General features: G+C 34.6%; 2 protein-coding genes across 3 annotated transcripts in view; one reads left to right on the top strand and one right to left on the bottom strand.

Annotated features, from left to right (window-relative positions):
* The window catches only part of LOC148949249 (charged multivesicular body protein 7-like), a 109,111-nt gene extending 90,787 nt beyond the window's left edge, over positions 1 to 18,324 (top strand). The window contains exons 6-9 of the mRNA XM_089092892.1: positions 5,231 to 5,350; positions 7,953 to 8,045; positions 17,009 to 17,189; positions 18,144 to 18,324. Of these exons, the coding sequence (XP_088949018.1) occupies positions 5,231 to 5,350; positions 7,953 to 8,045; positions 17,009 to 17,189; positions 18,144 to 18,217 (468 nt within the window). The 3' untranslated portion in view covers positions 18,218 to 18,324. The remainder of the gene's footprint in view (positions 1 to 5,230; positions 5,351 to 7,952; positions 8,046 to 17,008; positions 17,190 to 18,143) is intronic.
* Positions 18,325 to 21,267: 2,943 nt separating this feature from the next.
* Positions 21,268 to 27,329, bottom strand: part of LOC148949248 (mitochondrial import inner membrane translocase subunit TIM44) — a 36,907-nt gene continuing 30,845 nt past the window's right edge. For both annotated transcript variants that reach the window (XM_089093293.1, XM_089093294.1), the window contains exon 5: positions 21,268 to 21,942. In XM_089093293.1, the coding sequence (XP_088949419.1) occupies positions 21,303 to 21,942 (640 nt within the window). In that variant the 3' untranslated portion in view covers positions 21,268 to 21,302. The remainder of the gene's footprint in view (positions 21,943 to 27,329) is intronic.

The raw sequence follows: 27,329 nt of genomic DNA, 5'->3' as shown, positions 1-27,329 counted from the left end.
TTTATTCTTTAATAATATATTTATAATAAAATAAATATTTATTTATTTTAGGAAAATGATTATTTATTTTATATATATATATATATATATATATATATATATGTGAAAATTGGCAGCCTGATAATTTCTTGCCTGCAAAAACGATCTAGAATAAGTCTTGAATTTGAGAAAATTCGCTTACAGCCTGTTAGAGGGAAAAAACTCATATGCGTAACGTCATATTTATGAGCACGTTTCAATAGCATAAAATACATAATTTTCCCCCAGAATAGTTGTATCGTTTTTAATATCTTAGACACATACTAAATATATATATATATATATATATATATATATATATATATATATATATATATATATATATATATATATATATATATATATATATATATATATATATATATATATATATATATAAATAAAAGTTCAAATAGGGATAAAATCCTTTTAATAGACAGTGATGATAGAAATTCACAAAAATACTAGATATTTCGGCCACATATACAGTGACCGTCATCAGTAGTAAAATTATCTATATATATATATATATATATATATATATATATATATATATATATATATATATATATATATATATATATATTTTTTTTTCTCTCTCTCTCTCTCTCTCTCTCTCTCTCTCTCTCTCTCTCTCTCTCTCTATCTCTCTCTCTCTCTTTTTTTTTTTTTTATATATATATATATATATATATATATATATATATATATATATATATATATATATATATATAAGCACTACGCACTAAAGCACTACGAGTCAATCGTCTCTAAGTCATCACAAGTCTTGGGAATTAGTCTCTTACTGACTCAACACTGTTTTCTATACTCTTCAAATCGTTAGTGAGAACAATGATCGAATACGGTCATACAACAACCAGACCATTTTTTCAAAAAGACAGCAATGCAATAGAAAAAATCCAATGGAGGGCTACTAAGTTTGTTCCATCACTTAGAGACTTATCATACCAAGACCGTTTAAAAAAAACTGTCGCTCCCCAGCCTCTCATACCGATTTTTGAGAGGAGATCTTATTGAAGTATACAAAATATGCAACAGATACTACGACAACATCCCTCCAGAAGAGATAATGACATTCAAGAATAATAACCTGAGAGGTCACGAGTTTAAGCTAACTGAAGAACGTTTCAGAAGAGATGTTGGTAGATGGGCATTCAGCAACCGCATTGTCTCCGAGTGGAACGCACTACCATCAGACACTGTTAACTCAGATTCAGTCAATGCATTTAAGAACAAGATTGACAATCATTATAGTGATAAAGAATTTGATTTTTTAAATTTTTGTAGATAGAGGCGTAAGCCTGTTTTCGCAATATATTATTATTATTATTATTATTAAATATAAAAAAGATGACAAAATGGCTCTGAACAGCTAAAGAAAAAGGCATAGAATAAGAAATAGCAAAAATCACATTTTCCACACACAAAATCACGAAATCAATTCCTTCTTCGCGTTTGTCCTTCACAGATACACGCACGCTAAACTGACACGTTCCTTCATTCTGTTGTAATTTTGCTTTGTCTTCTAACTGCAAATTTCGTTGTGCGATGTTTTTCTTTGCACTGCAATGTGATTTTTGCTGTTTCTTGTTCCATGCCTTTTTCTTTGGCTGTTCAGTCATTTGTTGTCTTGTGTTGTTTTGAATGCGTCATAAATACTAAAAAAGATACGACCACTGCGTTGAGAGGATAACGTAATATTTTTTCTTGAAATGTATATAAATATGACATCGCTCGCATGAATATTTTCCCAAAAATGCTCTAAACAAACTTTCTCAAATTGGGGATATATCTCTAGATTGTTTCTTATTAAAATTCACCTTTTATTAAAAGAATCTAATTGTATTATAATTTATTATAACTGTTTGTTTAAATAAACGCATGCTCAATCTCATTTATTAAAAAAGTTATGTTTTGCTGTCTTGCAAAACCTCGCCAAGAAATTTGTCAGTGTCGTTTTCAAGCTGACTGGAAATCTGCAACATAAGACGGATCAGAAAAAAATAAATTTTGTCCTTTCCCTCCTTCTTCTAAACACAAAATACAGAGCCTCATCCCTAGTCCCCAGCACTCAGAAAATTTCGGCTCGATCTTCGTCTTTCATTCTGGAGATATGACACATGTTCCATTTTGATATCCTCCATACATTAATTTTTTCGATTTACCTTCCAGGGCAAAATTTGAGGTCCACTAGGCCTCCTAACATCCTCATGAGTTTCAACCGCACAGGGGTACTCATGGTTTCTTTCGTTCTACATCAGTACTTTACAAGGAAGACTCTAGTCCCTTGATTCCCAATGTAGGGCGCAAGCCGTATAGGTGGGGCATGGCAATATTTTGGTGGGCCATGGGGGGGGACGTACACCCTTTGGCTGACTATAATTTAGAGCATTAATTTTGAAAATAAAAATATTTTGAATGCGAATGACGTCACAGGCATATGCATTTAAAGAGCAAAAAAGATACATGGTAGTATTGCAATGACATACATTATGTATAAGGCGTTGTATTCACAATATTTTTTAATTAAGATAAAGTATGCATATCGGACGACCCGAAAAGTAGTATAAGATATACAGGAGCTGGACCACATCATTAATTAATCCAATTTACCCCCTTTTCAATTGAATTCATCCCATTTTAACATTAAAACTTAAAACGAGTAGAAATTATCATGTATATGAGAGGGTTCGCCCCCTAGTCAATACCTCGCTCTTTACGCTAAAGTTTTTTTTTAGCACTTTCAAAAGAGCTATCTATTCTAATTAATTGGCCTTTGTGATTCAAGGATTTGTGATTCGAAAAAAATTTGAACTTTAGCGTAAAGAGCGAGGTATTGACTAGGGGGCGAACTCCCTCATATACGTAATAATTTTTGTTCGTTTTAAGTTTTAATGTTGCTCCTTACTTTCAGTTAGAAAAACTGTTTTTTTTTTATTTAAAACTGTGTTTTTTTTTTATGACCCGGCTCAATGGTAACCGAAACTCTAAAAAACGGAATTTTGATACCAATAGATACATAAAAAGAATTAAATTTTAATTCTGATTTCAAATATATAAGTTTCATCAAGTTTAATCTTACCTGTCAAAAGTTACGCGCCTGAGAAAATTTGGCTGATTTTCGAAAAAAGGGGGAAAGACCCCCTAAAAGTCATAGAACCTTAATGAAAATCACACCATCATATTCAGCGTATCAGAGAACCCTACTGTAGAGGTTTCAAGCTCCTATCTACAAAAATGTGGAATTTTCCATTTTTTGCCAGAAGAAAGATCAAGAATGCGTGTTTTTTTTGTTTTTTTTTGTTTGTTTTTTTTTTTTCCGGGGGTGATCGTATCGACCCAGTGGTCCTAGAATATCGTGGGAGGGCTCATTGGAACGGAAATTAAAAGTTCTGGTGCCCTTTTTAAGTGACCAAAAAAATGGAGGGCAACTAGGCCCCCCCCTCCCACGCTCATTTTTTCCCAAAGTCAACTGATCAAAATTTTGAGATAGCCATTTTGTTCAGCATGGTCGAAAATATTATAACTATGTCTTTTAGGATGACTTAATCCCTCGAAGCCCCCAGGGGGAGGGCTGAAAATTATGAACTTTACCCAATGTTAACATATAGTATCAGAGAACCCTACTGTAGAGGTTTCAAGCTCCTATCTACAAAAATATGGAATTTTGCATTTTTTGCCAGAAGAAAGATCACGGGTGCGTGTTTATTTTTTTTTTTTTTCCAGGGGTGATCGTATCGACCCAGTGATCCCAAAACATCGTGGGAGGACTCATTGGAATGGAAATTTAAAGTTCTATTGCCCTTTTTAAGTGACCAAAAAAAAATGGAGGGCAGCTAGGCCCCCTCCCACGCTAATTGTTTTCCCAAAGTCACCTGATTAAAAATCTGAGATAGCCATTTTGTTCAGCATGTTCGAAAATATTATAAGTATGTCTTTTAGGGTGACTTAATCCCCCGAAGTTCCCGGGGGGAGGGCCGAAAGTTGTGAACTTTACCCAATGTTAACATATAGTATTGGTTATTGGGAAGTATACAGTACAGACGTTTTCAGGGGAGATTTTTCCTGGTAGTGGGGGGGGGGTCGGCCAGGGACGTACGCAGGGGGGCCTACGGGCCCCCCCCCCCGAAATCTCATGATTTTTTTCATTTTCCCATAATTTTCTGATTTTTCTCACAGAATAATGGGTTTGAACGATTTGGCACCCCCACCCCCCCCCCCCCGAAACAAATTGGGCCCCCCCCCCCAAACAAATTCCTGCGTACGTGCCTGGGGTCGGGGGTTATGTAGGAGGATCTTTCCATGAAAGAAGTTTTCATGGGGGAAGGGACATTGCTATGAAGGGGACGCCAGACTTCCCAGCATTATTTAAAAAAAAAAAAATCAGAAATTAAATATAAAAAAACAAGTATTTCAACTGCAACAGCAGCAACATCAAAACTTTAAACGAACAGAAAATATTACATATATGATTGGGTTCACCCCCTAGTCAATACATCACTCTTTAATCCAAAGATTTTTTAGTTATTTAATAAAAGATATATAATATGATTATCGGCCTTTGTGATTAATCGGTCAATTTTAAAGAATTGGAACAAAATTCGAACTTTCGCTTAAAGAGCATAGGTATTGACTAGAGGGCGAACCCCTAATATATGTATTAAAAATATATGAATATAGAAGTTCGTTACGTAAGTTAATTCGTAAGTTACGTATATTTATTACTAATAAAAACGTTCGTAAATAAAATGAAACAAGTTTCGAGAAAGCCATTTAACCAAATAAAAGTAAATTAATATGAAAGATCAAAATACCAAGATCAAAACCTACATTTATTCAAAAACGTTAAAAAATTAAATAAAAAAACAAGTTTAAAAAAAAAAAACAAGTTGAATATCGACATTAAAAATATATCGCACATTATTAGTAACATGTATATATATACTATTATATATATATATATATATATATATATATATATATATATATATATATATATATATATATATATATATATATATATATATATATATATATATATATATATATATATATATATATATATATATATATATATATATATATATATATATATCTATATACCATATATTAAGCTAGTGAATCGATATTAATATTTTCTTTTTACTTTACGCTTGCTCGTTTTTCCATTCGTTTATCTTGCTTGCGACAGGCTAAAATGTATCTTCGGAAGAAAAGAAGACTTGAGGCCTTGGCCGAAAAGAGGTCTGCAGCCGTCAGTCAACTAGAAATTCTACAGGAATCTCTAATTGATGCAGACACTAACTCAATGGTAAGGCTTTTTTTTCTTAGTTAAATCTTACCAATGTTTCATTATGTTCTCCTAAGATTCTCTGAGTTCACCATTTAAAGCAGGCACTCCCAAATTTTTTCAAGGTGGGCACCCCTTTTAGAATAGCTTATACGTTTTTGGTAGCAAAGGTAACTATACGTCCCAGAAAAATTGGGAACAGTCCTAAGTTTAAGGATGGTTTGTGAGTGTCCCGAGAAGTTTTTATGGGCCTGGGTTACCATGATCTAAAGGAAAACTAATGTACATGTATTAAAACTAGACTAAGGAAGAAAAAGAGATGAGCGAAGTATAGAAAAAATTTAGCTCGGTTTAAGAAAGATAAATAACTTTACTTTAGTTTATTTTTCTCAACTGAAGCACTCTTCTTGTTGAGCAGATATGGGCCGATATCACCAACGGGCTTATGATCGATTCTCATGCCACGGGGATTTTGGTTAAAATTGAGCTCTTTTGGAACTAACTTAGCTGTCATACCTTTCACACCTAAAAACAGTCGAAAAATTGACTGGCATGATCTAATAAACTGTGCTTATATATATATATATATATATATATATATATATATATATATATATATATATATATATATATATATATATATATATATATATATATATATATATATATATATATATATATATATATATATATATATATATATATATATATATATATATATATATATATATATATATATATATATATATATATATATATATATATATATATATATATATATATATATATATATATATATATATATATATATATATATATATATATATATATATATATATATATATATATATATATATATATATATATATATATATATATATATATATATAGCAGTTTTTCTAATAATGATTCAAACTTTCTCCAAAACAATTTTATTCTTTGCCTCAATTTTTTCATTGGCTATTAATATAGGCTACTGGGTTGCCCAGAGTGGGTATTATCATTAGTTTTGAAATGGGTATCGAGTACCCATGTAGCAATATAGTTGAGTATCGTAATTAATTTATAATAATCATCAATAAACTTGGCGCCTTCTGTCGCCTTCTAAAAATTCCCCTCGGAAAAAATTGCCCCTCCCCTCTGGCACATTTATTGGACCTTTCATATATTATAAACCTAATGGTTACATCCAAGTCTGCTTTTCACTTAAAAGGGCACTTGATTTTTATTTTAATTAGCCCTTTCCTGATCTTCTAGGAGTCTTGGATCTATACGGTCATCCCTAGGGGGAAAAAAGAAAAGAAAAAACAACACACCCATGATCTTTCTTTGGCGAAAAAGATGAAATTTCAAATTATTGTAGAGGATAGCTTAAAACCTCTACAGTAAGGCTCTCCGATCGTTTTGTAGTTTGGGAGGGGTTCAGTTGCTTAAAAGGGTTCATTTTAATGCAAAAACATCCTAACTCTCATTGAGACTTAGATAAATGCAGAATTAGTTCTAAGCAAGGGGGGATGGAGATAGAAATTGATATATAATCCCTCTTTATTTCCGGGAATATTTCTGGTCTACGTCATTATTATGAAAATAAAGAGTATCTTTAAATACTAAAACGAGCAGAATTTATTTCCCGGGGGTTGGGGCTGCCCCTTCTCTTCATTAATCTTCCCCTCGTGGTCATGGAAACTCCGAGGATGCTCATTCGATTGGAAATTGAGAGTTAAAGTCTTCTTTTTTTCTAAGTCGAAAGTGATTAGAGACCAACCAGCTCATGTCCTAGAGCCATTTTTGATATCTGGTCCTTATGTTACCCCTTAGAACACCTGATCGATATTTTGAGGTACCTATTTTGTACTTTCCCTGTGGCTACTCAATTTTGCGTTCGGAGGAATTTTCCTTGGAGAGGGATTTCCAGCGGGGAAAATTTTTCTGTAGGGAATTTTCCGTGGGGGGAACTTTCTGGGGGAGAGGGATCGCCGGGCCCCGTTTTCAGCAACTTTTATAATAGTGATTTGTAGGTTCTCCATAACATTTTATTTTTTGCTTCAATGTTTTCATTGACTGTTAATGTACCGAGACGTCCAGAGTAGGTATCGTCATTAATTTATGAACGTCCATCTATGATCGGGCACCTATATAATTATGTAAGCGAGTATCGTACTAATTTAAAAAAAATCATCGTTAAAATTCTCGCCTTCTGGGAAGAGTGTGTATCATGTACAAGTATTTCCCTGGCTCAAAGTATACTGTATCCTAATAAGTAGCCTGTGTATCTTCAAAGTAGACTATATCTTCATCAACTTCTCTAGTATTGATTTGAAGGTTTTCCGTAACAATTTTCTTATGTTTTCATTGGCTGTTGATGTACTGCGCGTCTATAGAGGGTATCGCATTAATCTTTAATCGAATATCTATAATCGTGTATCGGGTAGCTTCTGTCTAAGCAATAGCTTAGACAGTGCTGGGGTAAAAAAAAGCTGGTCATTGACATTGAAAAACATTTTAATAAATCTCCTAGCCCACGTACAAGTGTCTTCTGATTCACTAACCTGTCTACTCAAAACTGCATGGTAGCAATAGCCAAGAGTGACTGTAGGATGTTACATTTATTTTTCTTTTTTAGGTATTGGATACATACAAGACTGCCAAAGACGCGCTTGGAACCACTTTGAAAGCTGTATCTGGTTACGAAGATGCATTGGAAGACCTAAATGAGGTGTATTTTATCGCGTACATATTATAAACGTGCTTGTGCACAAGAGGCCTCCTCCCCTCCCCAACTAAAATAGTCTGGAGGTCCATCTCCCTGAAAACTGGTTTCCGAATCAATAAATTTTTTTCATGTATTAACAAACCCCTCCCTTTCCCTCCACGTGCTTCTGGAGAATCTTCTGATATAAAATTCCCTCTCCCTTTTCAACTGCGAATGTTATTATTTCTCAGTGAGTCTATACGATTTGTAGGGATAAGAAGATGACGTAAGGCTTTGTAGAGGTCTGGTGCTGGATAGTTCTAATACTTTTAATAACTTTTTTAAAATTAACGAAATTTTTCTTTTCAGTACTTGCTTGCAGGGAAAGTTCAATTCTTTTACTTTTATAATATTGTTCTAAATAAACCGTATAAGTGGAAGTTTAGGGAGCACCCTAAAGTATTTTCTTAGTGTAAATAAGATGTTTATTCAAACTCCCTCCCCTCTTTCAAGATGGGCCTCCCGGTACACCTACTTTGTTACGGCTTATCTCTTCAGATATGCATTTTCTGCATTTTCTAATCCAAAAATCATTATGTGGTTTGTTTTTAAGAGAAATTCTCCTTGATTGGGGCGCCCTTTCTTTAAGTATTAGGCATGGGACTTTGATATTTGTTTTATAGCAAGAAGGTTGAGCTAAATACTTACGCGGTTTCTTGAAAAATTGGTTTCCCAAATGTTGTTTTATTTGCATATTAAAATATTTACGAATTTTATGAACTTAATCTCGCGCAATGTACGAGGACAAAGAAGGAAAAATGCGCGACTAAACAAGGGCTTAGATCTCAAACTGAAATCTTTTATTATCTTCCTATTTACCAGAGGGGACCATTAACCCTCCCCTCCACCCTGGTGGTGCCCGTGATCTGAAACCTTAAAAGTCTACAGTTCCAATGGCTTGAAAACGAAAAGCTAATTAAAGAAAAAAAATAATGCCTTCATAGTAAAAGGACAAAGTTTAATGATTTTAATTAAACACTGTAGAAAAAATAACAGTAAAAACTGAAAAAGTTATAAGTTGAAACAATAAATAATTAATTGATTATGATTTAATAATCAGTTTAAATTGAAAAATAATTTGAGGAGACTAAATAATGATCTTAAGTATTTCTTGAAGCTACTTCTGTAAACCATAAACCAGGGGCGGGTCCAGGATTTCTTTAGGGAGAGGGGGGGGGGCGCAAAATAGGTTGATCTGAAAAAAAAATTTAGGGGGGGGGGGGCGCAAAATCGGTTGATCCGATAAACTTGCGTTATGAGCAAGTCGAATTACCGCAAACTTGAGTTAATTAAGTAAATTACACTACTTTAGACTACGCTAGGGGGGGAGCGCCCCCTAGCCCCCCTGGTTCCGCCACTGCCATAAACTACTTTTAAGAACTCATTGCAGTGTGAAGCCGCCTGAAATCAACACAGTAGCGCAATGCTATATCTCTTTCTCAGCTGTATTTACTATAAACTGTAATATCTTTTACATAAGACAATACGTTGTCATCATGTCAAAATCAATGACGTCCACGACCAGGCACGTACGCAGAAGTTTGTTTCGAGGGGGGGGGGACAAATCCTTCAAATCTCGTATTCTGTGAGAAATATTAGAAAATAATGGGAAAATCAAAGAAAATCATGAGATTTCTGGTGCCGTACGTTCCAGTCCACAACGTCAATCAAGAAACAATAAGTTCCATGAACTCCAAGTGACATGAACGGAAATTCATGTACATTGACAAGTAAGATTAAAGAATTTTAGTTGACACTCCTGGATCTTTTTAAACCTGCCAGCATTCTACGCTTACATATATGCCAGTAATGAACTTAGCCCCGCCCAGTGATTTCAAGACTTTGTTTTCGCGTGGTTTTAACTGCTCTTTCTGAATTTCCAATTGAGCTCCTTGCTATGCGCAAAGAAAAGGATAGTACAGTATTTCTTTGGCACAAGTATCACAGATTATGCACAGACGTATTCTCAGCAGTGCTTATTATTTATTTTGCACATTTAAAAGTTTTCTTTACTATCCCCCCTTCAGAACAGTTTATTTTGATTAGTGGTTAGATCTCTATTAGATTTAAGCCTAAGGCCAGTTTTTTCTTCATTGATACGATTACAATAGTTCCATTGTTAAGTTATGATACTATGATGCTAAAAATGTGATAGCCAGATTTCACCCATTTAAACTTCGTTGCTTTGTTAGAAGTTTTTTGCTTCGTTTTGTATCTTCTACCAGACCTTAATTCCTTTCTGGTTCGAGGTTGACTTACTCAGAGTTCCCCCGTGTCTCTATGCCCAGAATCTTATACACGACGTAAAATTACCTCGGCTCTTTAGTCAGAATCTTCGCGTGTTTCTCTCTGTCCCACAAACAATTCGTGAAATTTTCATATTTTTGTTGTATTGTTTTGTATCAGATTTACCACGCTTCTTGCGTCGGCCCTCGAGTGTTACGGTGCTACGGCTACAGTGTACTACATGAGGGTGCTACAGTGCCACAACTGGGTCCGAGCTCTGGGTCCCAGATTACACCTACTGCGTCACCATAGGACAAATTTTATTTTATTTCCAAGCTAACGGCTCTTAAACTTCCCGCCCAATTATTAGGTTTCCGTGAATTTTTAGAAAACTACTTTTGTTAACTAATGAATTCTGTTCCCGTCAAAAACTGTTGGCTAGGAGTTGAGTGGCGGAAAAAATCATTATGTAAAATCGCTACCTTTGCAAACCGATGTGAAAAGCTAAGAAGTGTATTAGATTCAGTAATTAAAAAGTCGCTATATTGTTTTTCTGGGAGACTTAGATTGGCATCCCATCCCCTCAAGCAAAATAAGTTCTGTCGACTGGCTTAAATCATTAATATCCTATTTGGCTTATTTTATATGCAGAAATAGTGGACAAGTAGAGTTAGAAATCAAACCTTTATTGCTGTATTCTAAAACATATTCAGCCTATGAATGCTGGCTCTCGACAGCAGTTAAAACACCTGAATTATATTGTTCATTTTTACTTCCTGTAAAATTTATATTTTTTTTTTCATGTAAAATATATTTGTGTTAAAATGCGGCCTTTTGAATGTCCAAATACATGTTAAAATTTTATTTATGTTAAGATGCGGCCTTTTGAATTTCCCAACCTATGTTAAAATTTTATTTATGTTAAAATGTGGCCTTTTGAATTTCGAAACCTATTTTAAAATTTTATTTCTGTTAAAATGCGGCCTTTTGAATTTCCAAACCTATGTTAAAATTTTATTTATGTTAACATGCGGCGTTTTGAATTTCCAAACCTATGTTAAAATTTTATTTCTGTTAAAATGCGGCCTTTTGAATTTCCAAACCTATGTTAAAATTTTATTTATGTTAAAATGCGGCCTTTTGAATTTCCAAACCTATGTTAAAATTTTATTTCTGTTTTATTTATGCCATTAGAGTTTCCAAACCTATGTTAAAATTTTACTTATGTTAAAATGCGGCCCTTTGAATTTCCAAACCTATGTTAAAATTTTATTTCTGTTTTATTTATGCCATTAGAATTTCCAAACCTATGTTAAAATTTTATTTCTGTTAAAATGCGGCCTTTTGAATTTCCAAACCTATGTTAAAATTTTATTTATGTTAAAATGCGGCCTTTTGAATTTCCAAACCTATGTTAAAATTTACCCTTTTTTTGTGAGCGGGTGAATCTCATCCTCCGTCGACTTCCATGGAATTTTCATTCCTTTCACTTAAAAAAAGTATAGGGGCTTCAAGTGTCCTTATTTTTTACCTGGAGAAAAACAATGATGTAAGCTCTGTATTATTTCCCAAGGAGGATCTTGAAAGCGTCCATTCTTTTAATAAACTTACAGGGGCCTTGCACGTGGACTTACATTTTTGAAGAACAGGCTGATGGAAAGAGTTGTACTTCATCACCAGGACGTTTTAAAAACGTTTTAGCCATAATTGCCTTCTTGCTTCCTAGCAGTGGCTCCTCTACTTTTCTTTGCTAGCTAAGTTAATCGAACTATCTTATCTTGTATGGGCGTAACATATGGAGCAACACTGTATTGTTGATCAATAGTTTTGCCTTCTGACTATATTTTTCGAGATGTCCAAGTGGAACTTTTTACTTGTGCGCATACTAGCCTTTTTAGTTTCCCATACGCAAACTTGAGGTAAGGTGAGAAGGTATCCTTTTCCCCGGGATCTCCTCTTATGAACTATCTAAGCATCCGGAGGAGTGTTTCATTACACTGTTGAAAAAATCTAGTGCACTCTGAGCGGTTGACTGATATCATTGCAGACTAAATTCGACATACCGTGCAAATTTGCCTTCCTTCGTTTTGCTGGAAATGAGGAACATGTCCAAATTTTTTTGGTATTTTTTCAATAGTGTATAATCCTAAGAGAAATTTCCCCGGAATAGCTGGTTCTGTAGGTGTTCATAATGAAAATTCGCTTGTATCTGATTCGTAGCTTAGGATGTGGGACAACAGTATACGTAATAACTTGCTTAAAAGTCATATCTACAGCTGGTAGAAGCCGCAATTCTTATGAGAAATTGCCCTGGGAAAGATTGTTCTGAAGGTGTTCGTAATGAGAATCCACTTGTATATGTCATAGCGTAGGATGTTGGGCAACAGTATCCTCTGCAAGTTGCTGTAAAGGAATGTCTGCAGCTTGAATGGGCCACAATTCCTATGTGGAATTGCCCTGGGATTGATGGTTCTGAAGTTATTAATTGTGAGAATTTACTTGTATCTGCTTCGTAGTGTAGAGTATGAGGCAACGATATCTACAGCAACTTGCTTAAAAGACATATACACAGCTGGAAAGGGCAACCATTCCTATGAGGAATTGCCCTGAGGTAGATGGTTCTGAAGATATTAATAATGTGGATTCACTTGTATCTGCTTCGTAGTGAAGGGTGCGGGGCAACATTATCCACAGCAACTTACTTAAAAGGCATATGTATAGATGAAAAGGGCCACAATTCATAAGAGGAAATGCCCAGTAATAGCTGGTTCTGAAGGTGTTCATAATGAGAATTCAATTGTTTCTGCTTCGTAGCGTCGTGTATGGGGTAACTGCACCCACTGCATCTTCTTTAAATACCCACAGTTGGAAAGGGCTACATCTGCGCCTTTTCAGATACGTTCAAAGCTGCCACGTGGCAACCCTGGGCGACACAAAGGAATAGTAAACGTTAGGCAGGTACCAAGACATGCAGCACATGTCAAAGGCAGAAAAACTGCTCCCAAAATTATTTCGTTCTCTGCTTATCCATGTGTCCAGCTACGGAAATTTGTTGTCCTCTACCTTTTGGCTCAGCCAGTGGCAATCGAGTTCAATCCTCCTCTTTGTCTCTAACTAGCAGGTATAAAAGACCAATATTATGGCAAAACTAGGATTCTTATTTTTGAGACAGCTCTTTGATACTGCTTTTGGGTCCTTTGTTAACCGTTTTTCTTGTAGCTATAATTCGCTTTTACCCGATACTTCTTTTCCTAGCTCACTTTGAGTTTCTGATCCAATTAAAGTACCAACATTCTACACCGATCTTTTTTTTGTGGGAGAACAGAAGTATCTTCGCTTTTTTGATCTGTTAGTTTACCCTGGGGGGGGGGGGCTGGTTTTATGATTTACTTTGCGCTCTGTTTGCGCTTTTTGTACTTGTCAGGTTAGCTTCGGCTTTTCATGTGATAAATGAGAAAATCCAGGAAATAAATGGCAAAGAAAAACAGTTCTCGCAAATAGTAGAACAATGAGTAACGGGTTAGAGGGTTGGGAGTGCACTTCTAAACTAGTACCAGCTGGGTTTTTACCTAGGATTGGATTCAGAGAGGGGATACAATAAAAGTTCATCTGTTTCCTTATTGGGTGAAGAGAGGAGGGGGGAGGCTCAGGTCCCAATACCGCTGGATAAGGCTTATGATACCAGAATATATATTTTTTGTCTAATTTTCATCGAACGTTGCCTTTCACACTGTTAGTGACACTTGGGTCCTCAAAAAAAAAAAAAAAAAAAAAAAAAAAAAAAAAAAAATCTCACATGAAACTGGAAAAATTGGTTTCTTTCTGTGTGTGTGTTTTTTACCAACATGATACTGATAAAAATTAACAGCCACACAAACATTTTTAGATGGCTCAATGTTTCTTTTTTTTCTGATGGAAATTTGTAGGCGCTTCATTTTCCACCCCTTGGATGAAATTATCGTACTTGTTGTTATTTTTTTAATCTTGTTTTTTAAACATTAAAGTAAAAAGGGATACATTTAGCAACTATATATAGCAAATACTAAATCAGCATCTCTTTTTTCTTGAAAATAGAATCCTCTGTAAGGTTTCTAAATGAACTCACTAACAGCTTGGCTCTTCAAATGCACTGATTTTCGTTGTTAAGATCATATAGAAGTAAGAGAGTTGAACTTTTTTTTTTTTGTCCTTAACGGCCACTATTTTACAATAAATCTATCCCCATTGAAGCAAAAAGGGATTATATATAGCAAATACTACATCAGCATCACAGTTCATAAGATTATCCAGTAAGTTTACCGCAAATGATTTCTGGCTCTTCATTCTCGGTGCGAACAAAAAGCTCCTCCCACTTATTTCTGTACTTATTGTCCACTTATTGGTTGAGCCGGCCAAGTGGTTTTGTCAGTACTTGTTCCGTAGGTGAATATTCTTTGTCTACCCGTGAAAAGATCTAATGCCGCTTATGTTTATATCTGCAAAAACGTTCTCTGGAGCACTCGCACCTCGGTCCGGGTTTTTATAATGGGTGAGATAGGGAAAGATCATACTGGATAATTATATAAACTGTGATCAGCATCTAGCAAGGAAAATATTTGAAATCTATTTGAACGGGCTATTCTTTATGTGAAGGGGGCTGTCTTGTCCTTACCTCCTTACTCTGAAGTTTGACTTTTTGTCCAAATTGTTTAAGAACATTTACTAAAACACAAGGGCCATTTAATTGAAAAAATAAGGTTTTTCAAAGCAGTAAAAAACTTTTTGTTTTAGTGAGCGAGGTTTTGAGGAGGGGGCAGTCCCCCTTATATGCAGAGTAATTTCAATTCGCTTTAAAGTTTAAACTTGCTCCTTACTTTTAGTTGATTTTGTTTTTATTTGTGTAATTACATTTCATGAAACGGTATAGTTTTATGAAGATAATACTTTTGCTAACGCAGAAAAAGCAGTCAATATTTCAATGATCTCTGTTTGGTTTATATGGGTAACAAAGCTTAGAGACAAACATTTATGTAAAGGTAATGAAAAAAGTAGGTCAAGTAGAGTAAAGTATATAAAAATGAAAAAAGCAAAGTAATTACAAAATATACACAAGAAATAGCCTATTCATGAAGAATAAGATATGAACTCCCAACATCCAGTTCTATTTAGCAATACTGAAGCGTTGGAGGGACATTTTCGAACTATATCGATATTTTTGAACTAAATTCAAAATGAAAAACAAAAATACGTGTCCGTTCAGGGAGAAAATACAGAATTGAACATTTCTGATTATAGTGGCTTCAAATATCGGCTCATTGGTACTCGTGGAGTACAAGAAAAAGTTGACGGCGTATTTATATCGAGATTGTCTTCTTTTTTCCTTCTTTGTTCTGTACTTATACGAACTTTCTTATGTACTAATAAATTTCAATCTCGAACTCGAAACAAGGATCTTTAACTTCAAACTCAAAATAAGTACATTTTTTGAATCATCATAAAAAGCAGATTCTTTGATTTATTGTTACCAATATTTTGGTTCTCATTCTTTTATTATTGATAAGGATCGCTATTTACTTACTACTCATTACTATGAAGAATTTCTTCTTTTTATTTTAACTCTAGCCAAATCATATAGAAAAAATGTCTGTGGAAAACTGCAAAGGGGTCGTTCAGCAACAAGTTAGAACTTATATTGTTCTTATTAAGCGTGAAAACCTATTGGCAGGCAGCCAACCATAAGGCAAACGCACATTTTTTCCATGGTCTTGCCCTACTCTGCTCTCTTTCCTTCGGTTTCCTCATAGTTACTTTATAGTCCCTAATTTTCAGGAGGGCCTTGCCCCCCCCCCCCGGTTACCCTGACGGGGCCCCTGATTAGGGTCTTACAAAAATAACTATAGGCCATAATTTGCCATAATTTACTTGCCCCGATTACATACTTTTGGTTAAAGTATCAACCGCAAACTGCTTTCGAATCTATTTAATTTATTCTCATTTTCCTATGATTTTCTATGGACCTTTTGAACTTGAATTGAATTCTCTTTCCAAGGACAAATCTGAATTCCTTGAGCATTTACAACATACTTCATTTTCATTGAAAACCGAAGACAGATAAGGAACCTGATTCCTCTTCAAAAATGTGACGGAAAGTCAGTAAGAACAAATTAAATAGCCTGTAAACAATTGTGGTCGATAGTTTTTTGTCAAAATTAAGGAATTTTAGTGTATACATTATGGGAATTCAGAGACGATCCAGTTCCAAGTGGGTAGTTCTACCTTGAGAAATGCAGAGAAAGTAAGCAGGAAGGGTGTGTGAAAGCACAGGATGGTTGCCCCCCCCTTCTTGCACTCTCTGCCTGAAAGACCGAGTAACAGAGACATATCAGTACCGCCGGTAGAGACTGTAAAGTCCAGTACCCTATTTTTCTTTACCTATATAGTATTTGGTTTATGTAAGGTAGTAACTCAATTTAAATACTAATGTATGGAATTAAAACATAACCAAATAAATTTCGTCCCTTCGATTATGTGGTATAATTTTATTACCGTGATAATTTCGAAATTGCTAGTTAAAATTGTGAAAATAAAATCATGAACAATAGCCTGGTATAAGAATTTCGATCCTTTGATAGAATTTGTAATACCAGAGGTGACATCTACAATCCTACATGCATAGTAATAAGAATATAGAACTATATGTGCAATGATAGGTGTCATTTTAGGCTTTGCAAGATCACTCTGAAATTGCAGCTGCATTATCAGCACCATTAAGCCCAACCGAAGATATATCGTCATTGGAAGAACTAGAAAAAGAACTTGCGCAGATTTTGGAGGAAGGGGAGCTGCCATCTCCACCATTAGAAACACCAGTAATACTCCCCGTGCCTATGAAAGAAGAAAAAGGTAATGCATTCAATTCGGAACTTTGCAATAAAGAATTTTAGTTCCTGATGAAACATTAAATTCCTTCAAAATTATAGATTTGGAAACAGTATTTAACTTCGGTGGCTTGGCAGTAAAAAGTCTAGTAGCTCAACAAGGCCCCCTCCCTCTTTTATATTTTTCAAAAAATAAAATCAACTTGACCGTCTTTTTTCATCTATCAGCTATTGCTTTTCCTTTTTGTTTGCAATGCATCAGCCTAACAAAGTGATAAAGGTCCTCGGTCGATTTTCAATACTCAGTATGAAGATTGAAAATCAGTATAATCAATATCGAATCGAAAGATATCGCATTTTATATTGTATATAACCACCAATCTTGGTTAGTTTATTTAGCTTTATGCACATTTTAGGCCAATTCTGATTGATTCCACGATTTCTGGCTGTTTGAGTTACTGCAGATTAGAATTTTTTTTATCTCTGTTTATTTTTCTAGTTTTTTTTTTCTTTTTCAAAATAATATCAACTCTATGCTTTTTTTCCTTTCCGCTTTCGAAGCATCGGCCATGGTAATGGGATAGAAGACTTCAAAATGTGATGATTTCTCTCTTTTACATAACCAACGATTTTGACTAGTTTATGGAGCTTTTACTAATACTACTACGTCAAGGTTCTTATGAGTTTTCCAAGAATTGCGTACACTTTTCATGAAATGTGCCATTGTTTCATGTTTTACTAATTTGCCTCCTTAAATAAGTTTCTCCATTACGTTTTTAGCTGCTGGTATATATGGAAACAGAATATAGTTCTTGTTGGCCCGCAGTATTTTACGAGCTTCAATACCCCCCCCCCCTCCCTCTGATCTGTCATTCGAAGCCTGGTTGCATAGCATAAAAATCAACTTGTCTTAATGATGTAAATTAGATCTCATAATTCAGAGCTCATTCCAGTCATTTTAGCAACTGTTTTTTTCTAGGACATTTCGGATTGCCAGATGTACCGTCTACGCCTCTCCGTGGAAAAGAGAAGCAGATTTATGACGTATTATAGCCTATTACAGAGTAGGCAATACGTTTTTCGCCTAGCAAAAACAAATGCTTATATTATACCTTATTTTGTGCGAACTTACCTTTTACCAAATATATCGTTGAAGCTTGGTTTGGTTTATAATTTACTACTATTATTTTTAACGTTATTTTTTGTGTTATTTTTAATGTGTACTATTATTATTTTTAAAGTAAGTCCAGTAGTGACTTAATACTAGCAATTTTCAATTTTGATGAGCGACGAGATTTTTGGTCTATCCTGATTTCGGTAATGCTGATTCCAGTAAGGTAAGTACATATAGTAAGTCCAGTAAGTACAGTCCAGTAAGGTAAGTCCAGTAAGTACATATAGACGGAAGGAGCGAATGAGTAATCGATCGACTTCCAGTTCTAGAATCGGATTTCGAATAGATATTATGTGTATGAACAAATGCCCTTAATACTTTGGTCCGCATTTTCAATAACAACTATTTAGTTTCTAGGTAACTTTTCTATTTGAAGGCTGGAAAATGACAAAAACACATCCGAAGTGTCCCATTTGGAAACCCTGTAAAAGTTATGAAAAAAGAAAAAAAAACAACATATTTTCGTTTCTTTTTTAAACAAAGTTGACAAAGTATAAAAGCTATGGAGCGTTACCATTTTTAATAAGTACAAGACTGTGCTAATAAATATCAGTGTATTATATGTATTACCTGTATTAGGATGTATAATCCGTATTAGAACCTTAAAAAGTATTGCTACTGCTCATTAAAGATTCTAAATAGCAAAATGTGTAAAAATTTCACCTAAAAAGTTCAATTTAGAAATCCTGTAAAAGTTTAAAAAAAATAATAGTTCATCTTTCCCTTCCGTGACCCGAGGAGTTACGATGCTCGCAGAAGTGGACCTTTTTTTATTATTAGTTTTCTTTTTATTTCATTTCTATGATCACTTACTAAATAATTTTTCTGAAATTTTTTTCTCGAGCCGCTAGGCATTTATATGCGCCATTTAAACAAATAAAGGCGATTATGTTTTTTTTTTTTTTTTTTTTTAATCCAGTTGTGGCTTAGAGGGTCCTTCAATTTCCTTCGTCAACCATCGATTTCAAATTCAACAATAATATAAGCCTTTAAATTTCTAATGGACTTCTGGGCATGTTTTATTCCTTGTATAATTTCGTTCATAGCTTCGTTCTTACGTTAAAACAGTTTAAATAAGTATTTCTTAAATTTTGATTCAATAAGTTTTTATCCCTTTTTTCTGCCACAGTTAAGATGCTCACAGAAGTAGAATTTCTTATCAGATCTACCCACTGGACTGATGGAAATAGCTCTATGGTGTCTCTGCAAAACTTGTTTTTCTAAAAGTGGAGCCAATTAGGGGGGGGGGGTCTTTGCCTTCCTGTATTTCCAAAAATATCTCTTTTTGTATTTTAGTTGAATATACCTTTTTTTAAACAAAAAAATTAATTTGAAATACCCTTTTTGGTATTTTTATTCAATAGAATTTAAAACAAAAACAAAATTATCCCCTCCCCAATATTATAAAAACACATTTTACCCCCCCCCCCCCCCGATTTCCGGGAATTGGTGCTACTGCTTTTTAATATAAACTAATAAACATGGAGATCTCTAAATGATTGGGCTTTTGGCGTCATGTCTTGCGTGCAGCTCTTCTTTCTGCTGAAAAAAGCAAAATGAGTGACAAAAGCTAGTGTCATCTTCGATATGCCGGGCGGGGTGACTAGAACTGTTTTCAGGGTTGCCACCTAGATTCCAGCGTAAATGATACTTCCTCTAAAACATCAGTGTCAATTCAAAGACCGGCGGATCCCTGTCGGTGAACTGAAGAATTGATCAACAGATGCTGATTTCACATACAAATTGGACCAAAAATAGGACAATTATCTTTAAATGAGGTAACATGTAATTTTCTTTCAGTTTTTGGCCCCTATCCCCTTAGAAAATTTTTTCTTCTAAATGACTTCAACCTCAGAATTTTTGATCTGAAAAAAGGTTTATCGGATATTTTTTAAATAAAATTGTTATTTTTGTTTTATTTATTTCATTATTTACCTATTTTTAAATTTCGTTTTTTTTTATTTCAATCTTTTCCTTTATTTTATTATTCACTTACTTTTACAATTTTACTTTTAGATTTTTTTTTTAAGATTTTATTTTTATTGTCCTTTTTTACTGACATTTACATGATAATTAGTCAGAGGGACTAAAATTCCTTATTAGTACCCAAGATTTTGGGGCGAAGCAATAACAAATAGCTGATAGTCATTAATGGGAATCAGAAGAAGCTCCACAAAGGTAAGCTAAATTCACAAACTTTATTAATTTTACGAAGATGAAGTCTTGCACGCAAAGCCAAAATAAGTGTCTTATATTTTTGTCATCAGTTTTGATCTGGATCATTCCAATTTGAACATTCAAAATCAATTCGATTGATAAAGATAATTATTTCATTTTTACATCGCTACTGAAAGCGGTAACACTTCTAAGATTAAAGAAAGATTTATAGAAAAACAGAGGCAAAACTCGACAAAAGAAATTGTACCACACTTTCGCCCCATGCCTCCCCCTGAGAAATCTCAAGTTTTTTACGAATTTCTCATAATTTCCATTTAATTCCCTCTGTTTCATTTTTTGAATTGAAGGCAGAAACAGTCTGGCATACAAAAAAAAAAAATTAGTTGAAGTAATGTGTATAGGTAACGGTATATCTAGTAAGTAGATACAACTTGTAAGTAAATGTATCTATATAGGATATTGAATTCTGTATGCGTGGTTGTTTATATTAAAAATAAAGGTAGAAACGCATCTGGCATACAATACAGATTAGTTGAGGCAATCTGTATAGTTAAAGGGATTTCTTGGAAGTAGATACATCTTGTAAGTAAATATATCTAAGTAGGTAGGAATATTTATATAGGATAATGATTTCTGTACATGTGGTTGCTTTTATTAAATTGAGTAAAGTGTATAGATAAAGGTATCTATATATCTTGAACGTAAACATATCTATATAGGTAAAGATAGACAGAGGTAAAACCATACAACATGAAATTAGGAAACTTTTATTCCTAAAAAACTGAATTAAATAAACTGTTCAGAGCTATTTGCAGACAGGTCCATAAGCCGCCAGGCAGATTTCGGGTCCAGCTCCGTCTGGTCCCGACAAAGAACCCACACATAGTTCACCCTCATTATTTTGCTAGCATCACCTTCCACTACATTATTTGCAGCGTCTCTAACGCACATAATCTGTTGCGATTGAAAAGTAATAACTAAAATAGGTCCTTGTTCCATGATTTTGCCCATTGCAAGATCAACGTGGTCTATATCGATAATTCGACAGTCCATTTTATAGCCCATTGACTGAGCTTGTTTTATTGGCGTTGATATTACGTTAAAAGGTGCTTCGTGACACCAATCTTTTAAGATTTCTAAATCGCCACGAACCATTGCTTCAAGGACATTGGGAATGATATCATATTCACACTCTTTTAAAAATTGCTCTTTGTTGAAGTCAGGGTCCATCTTGACAATTTCCGTGAGAGCTTCACTGAGCTCTGTTTTTGAGAAAATGCCACCAACGATATCACCAACTTTTTCTGTCAAGACCCTGGCAGCACGAACGACGGGACTGTCACTTTCGTCATATTTTGTCTTCAATTCGAGAACTTTGTTGATATATTGATTATTTTCTTTGAAGTTTACCCAACTCTGATAAAACCTAGAAAGAAATTAGATTATTCCAAATTAGCAAAGTTATGTGTACTATGTTCAGAATACAAATTTATGTAAACTTGAGGTACGCCTAATTTTTAGAATAATAGTAAGCAATTCCACGTTTTCGATTAAATTGTGATTAACCTGTATTCGGTTTTCTTTTTATATATATAAAAAAAAACACATAAAAAGTTTTTTATATACATAAAAAAATGTTTATTGAATCATCATCGTCACTTCTCTAGTCATCTCAATATCTCCGTTTCATAACTTTAAGCTCTCAGGAATCTGCCTGAAGTACTGTAGAATATAATTCTTACCAAATGTAGAGATTAACCGACAGTTTATGCACCCCAATCAGTGAAAGGAGTTCACCTCCCAATTAAAGAAGTGAAGCACCCTCTAAAGAGCACAAGTATTCTGTCATGCCAAAATTAAATTCGAATTCTTCTCCACGCTTACAACTTGTCAAGATTCGGTTAATTTCATTTTACGATTATTTGAAAAAAACTACGTTTTCTAAAGAGTTAAAGAGGCTGAGTTACAAGGTCGAAACTTAAAACGTACCTGGTTTAGGAGGCACAGTTGGGGAGCTGCAACCCCCCAAACCCCCCGCTTTCGAAGCATTTAAATAAAAAAAAAAATTTCTTTAAACTGAAAGTAAGGAGCGACATTAAATCTTAAAAAGAACAGAAATTAGTCCGTATATGAAAGAGGCTGTGCCCTCCTCAACGCCTCGCTCTTTACGCTAAAGTTTGACTTTCTCACAACTCTTTTTTTAAACAATAAAAACTTTAGCGTAAAGAGCGAGGCGTTGAGGAGGGCACAGCCTCTTTCATATACGGAATAATTTCTGTTCGTTTTAAGTTTTAATGTCGCTCCTTACTTTCAGTTTAAAGAAATTTTTTTTTATATTTAAAGGCTGCGAAAGCGGGGGTTTGGGGGTGGTAGCCCCCCAACTGTGCCTCCTAATCCCTGTACGTTTTAAGGTTCGACCTTGTAACTCAGCCTCTTTAACTCTTTAGAAAACGTAGTTTTTTTCAAATAATTTCTGCACGTTTTTGTACAGTTTATTACTTATTATTGCTTGACTAACTGTTAGCTGATCGTGTCAGGAGTTAAAGTTGGGGGCTGCCGCCCCCCAAACCCCCCGCTCTTGAACATTCTTGTGTTAAGGCTTTTAATTCCTGAATACTCAAATCACGTCGTACAGGGTGCCTCCTAATCCCTGTACGTTTTAAGGTTCGAACTTGTGACTCAGCCTCTTTAACAGCCCCCCAACTGTGCCTCCTAATCCCTGTACGTGTTAAGGGTCGACCTTGCAACTCAGCCTCTTTAACTCTTTAGAAAACGTTATTTTTTTCAATTAATTTAAAAAAGAAACTGAGTTTCTTTTCAAAGTATATAAAAAAGTTGCTCTGATGGTGAATCGAACCCGGGTTTTCCGCCTGACAGGCTTGAGTTTCAGCCGCTGGACTATACAAACACAGTAGTACCTGTTGTTTAGCAAATGGAAGCTATTTTCGACACAAGCAAATTCCCAAAAATCTTGATATTTGGTTTTTGCAAAACAGGGAAAGAGTGATTAGATTGAGCTGAAATTTTGTGAAAAAGCTCCCAGGCCCATAGAAAGCTTATTCCCTAAATTTCAGTTCGATCGGACAACGTAAAAGGGGGGCTGTGGTGGGAAAAATTAACATGGGATATTATAGGAAATCAAGGTTTTTCGTAAATGTAAATTCGGGGGATAATTTTTTCGGTCTGAAAATATCAAAAGGCCCTAACAGGTTGAATTCTCCTTCGAATGAGTCCTCATTCAACCGGATCCGGGGCCAACTGTGGCCTGTAGGCGTGGCTAATAAAAAAAAAAAGAAATGAATTTTAAGTGTCTATTTTTTTTTTTTTGAAATCTGTGATGGAGTGATCTGATTGAGCTGAATATTCGAGGAGAAGCTCCCGAGCCCTAGTAAAGCTTAACCTATAAATTTCAGCCCAATCGGACAACGTGAAAGGGGAGCTGTGGTTGGAGGTTCCAAACTTCCGACCCAGTTTACCCCAGGAAGATAAAGTCGGAGGAGGATGAAATTCTGCAAGTTTCTTAGTTTGAGCTTGGGCTACAAAATGAGATTACCGCCGTCTCTCTGCGACCTCTAGGACCTGAAATCGCTTAACATTGTGGTGGGTCGCCTCTTTATAGAGGCACAAGTGTGCCTCCTTGATGAGCACAGCTATCGGAAGCACTTCAGACTTATTGCCCCATATTCAAATGCGGTGGAAACTCATGTCTTATGGTATTAAGGTGTTTTTGAAAATAAGCAATAACAGCGAGAAGTTATGTTAAATTTATAACAAGCAGAAATGACGCCCTGCTCGTTATTTTCTGCATCATTTCTGCCGTAGGAAATGCGTCGAGGCAGGGGACTCGACGCTAAAGTGACACTTCAGCTTTACATAAAGTTTGATGCGTTACTCCATAAGCAATAATAAAATAAGAAAATAACATAAGAAAATAAGCAATAACAGCGAGAAGTTATGTTAAATTTATAACAAGCAGAAATGACGCCCTGCTCGTTATTTTCTGCATCATTTCTGTCGTAGAAAATGGGTCGAGGCTGGGGACTCGACGCTAAAGTGACACTTCAGCTTTACATAAAGTTTGATGCGTTACTCCATACACCATTTAGTTATGTCAAATCATTTTTCGAACATTTGAATAAAACCTAATTGTTGGAAATCAGGAACATTTCATCAAAGATCAAGTTATACTTCGTCGTTATGGCACCAGCAAAAGACGAGTTTTATTGATACATTATGGAAAGAACCCCCCCCCCCCCTTAATGTGAGATTTTTTCATAAATTATTATATTTTTCCTACATTGCATCCATTTTTAAAATTTCTTCAAAATTAAGCCCAACATGTCCCCCTCGAAACAAATATGTGTTTGAGGGGACATAGACGTACTTTGTGGTATTAAAACAAATATATTTTTGAATAAAACCATTGAATAAAAAAACGATTTAAACTTTAGTAAAATAAGATTTTATTAAAATTTTAAACAAACAAAAGAAATCCTGAATAAAAAAGTGATGCAACACAGTTTTGACGCTAAAGTGTCATCGTAACTTAGAAGACAACTGAAAATGTTATTGCGTAAATCCCCTTTGCTGATAAGCCTTGGCAGTCTTCAGTAAAACACAGGGGACACTCCGTTAAGAGAGGAAAGGCTAGGGGGAGCGGTAGCCCTACTTTTATGAAGGAAAATTCATGTTTTCTTCAAGTTTAAACATGGTTCCTAGTCTTAGTTGAACTTTTTTGAATTTTATTTTTTGTTTTTTACTCTCATTTGGATTTTTTTAATGAAAAAAGAAGAAAAGCCGATAGCAAAATAAAAGATATAAATTATTTTTTAATCATAACCTCCAAAACAATCCCTAATATGAGGAGGAATCTCCTTCAAGCCCTCGCTGCTAATGATAAATATGATAAAAATTACTAAAAAAAATAAAAAGATAATGATAAAAATGGTATACTTACACTGGGAAGAGGCACAGTAGGACAGAACCTGATAAAAATCAAAAACTTACCTTAGCCAAATTTAACCTTTCCTTATAGTTGGAGATTAATGATTCTTATTAAGAGAAACTCAAAAATGAAACCATAAAAACATATTCTTCTTTTATTATAGCCTCTGGTAAATACAGGTTTTGCGGAAATGACTAAGTTTTCAATAAAACATTAACATTAATATGTTCTGTCCACTTGGATATTTATATAGGGACTAAAGAAAATGAGAAACTTATAAGAGTTGGATCTTTGGAGATTTAATAATGGGGAAGATAGGGATTGAAAATTACTTGCGCCACAGTGTAGTGTCCGAATAATTTATTACAATAATAGACCATTTCAAAGAAAATTGAATATATGATAAGATTTTCTGCAATGCATAAGGATTACAGCTGAAAATACTCTAAAAGCAAGACCGTATCCAGGGAGGATTAGGGGTTTTGACCCCCCCCCCCCCAAAATGTTCTTCCAACTCGCAAAACATAACAAAAATGCATAGAAATAAACATCGGATGCGTCTTTTAAAGCACTTTTTGTACCTCCCCCCAAACAAAAATCCTGGATTAATTGGTATTTTTTTTTTCAAGTATTTGAAGTCAAAACACGATCTGCGTAAACTAAGCCTAGGTTAGGTTGGGGAAAATCCAAATGGGTTAAGCGGGTTAGTTGACTCTAAGTTGGTAGGCCTACTGGGGACAAAGTACTGCTTTCTTTACCCTCTCCTGCATTTTAAAGTACCTAAAAACATGAGTGGGCAGCAGTTCTGAAACAAAGTAGCCAAAGGCTAGATGACGTCGAACAATTTTTTTCAATACTATCGCCAATTTCAACTCTTTATACTTTTCCTATATTCCTTGATTCAGATAGGATATGTGATAGAAAAAAAAGGGCCCAAGATTCATAAACAAGAACGAAAAACTTTGTGTTTTTCAATTTAATGTTATTTGGCTTCATGAGAAGAATCAGAGAATCAAACCTTGTTACAAGCAGGACAAGAAGTCAACCAAAGTTACAGTTCAAATTGCTAAACCGTCTTTACAACTATAAATAGAACTTCTGGGTAGCTAAATCTAAACTTCGAAGTGAAGTAGCATGAGTCATAGCTGCTTTGGTCAAAAAGTGCCCGATTACAAATAAGAAGGAAACGCTTGTTACTTTTTTTTTGTCTTAATGAAAATTAGTCGCGAAACGAAAAATGAAATGAAGAAGTCGCAAAATTTTAGGCAGAGCTGGTAATTTCCCACAGGGCCACCTTCCACTCTTATAAGTCTCCCATACTATTTGATAGGAGTCATATGTTTACAGTCCAACTTTCATCGTCACAACCTTCCATCCTACCAAGACACCTTAGAAGCTAAATGCTAGATTAGACTAACTAGAAAGAATGCAAGCAGGCTTGTATTCCAAGAGAATTTCACTTCAGCAAAAGAAGTTTGTCATCATGTCATTATGCAGTTTTTCATTCATTCTTTATCGATATTATGCCTTTACCTGTTCCCTGTGCTGACCTTGAAGTTGTACTTGTTGTTTTGGATTTTTACCGTTGCTTTTTTTTCTTATAAAACAACAACAACAAAAAAACCAACAACACATAAAAACATATAAAAACAGCAACAGCATACAGTAAGTTGAACATGAAGTTCAAGGTCATAAAATTGACTCTGAACTAGTACTTGCTACTTTGGATTTTTGCTGTTGTAGCTGCATTAAATCCCCTTTTTCATTATTGACAGGTTCAAGTTAGCTTAAAGCTACTGTAGCGAATAAACATTCTATTTTACATTTCGAATATTGCAAATTTAATCGAATAACCTTAAAAGGGCACT

This window comes from Artemia sp. Qi Xiang Cuo, chromosome 8 (genome assembly GCF_049724085.1).
Source record: "Artemia sp. Qi Xiang Cuo chromosome 8, ASM4972408v1, whole genome shotgun sequence".
NCBI classification, from domain to species: Eukaryota; Metazoa; Arthropoda; class Branchiopoda; order Anostraca; family Artemiidae; genus Artemia; species Artemia sp. Qi Xiang Cuo.
This window is presented reverse-complemented; position numbering and strand designations above follow the sequence as displayed.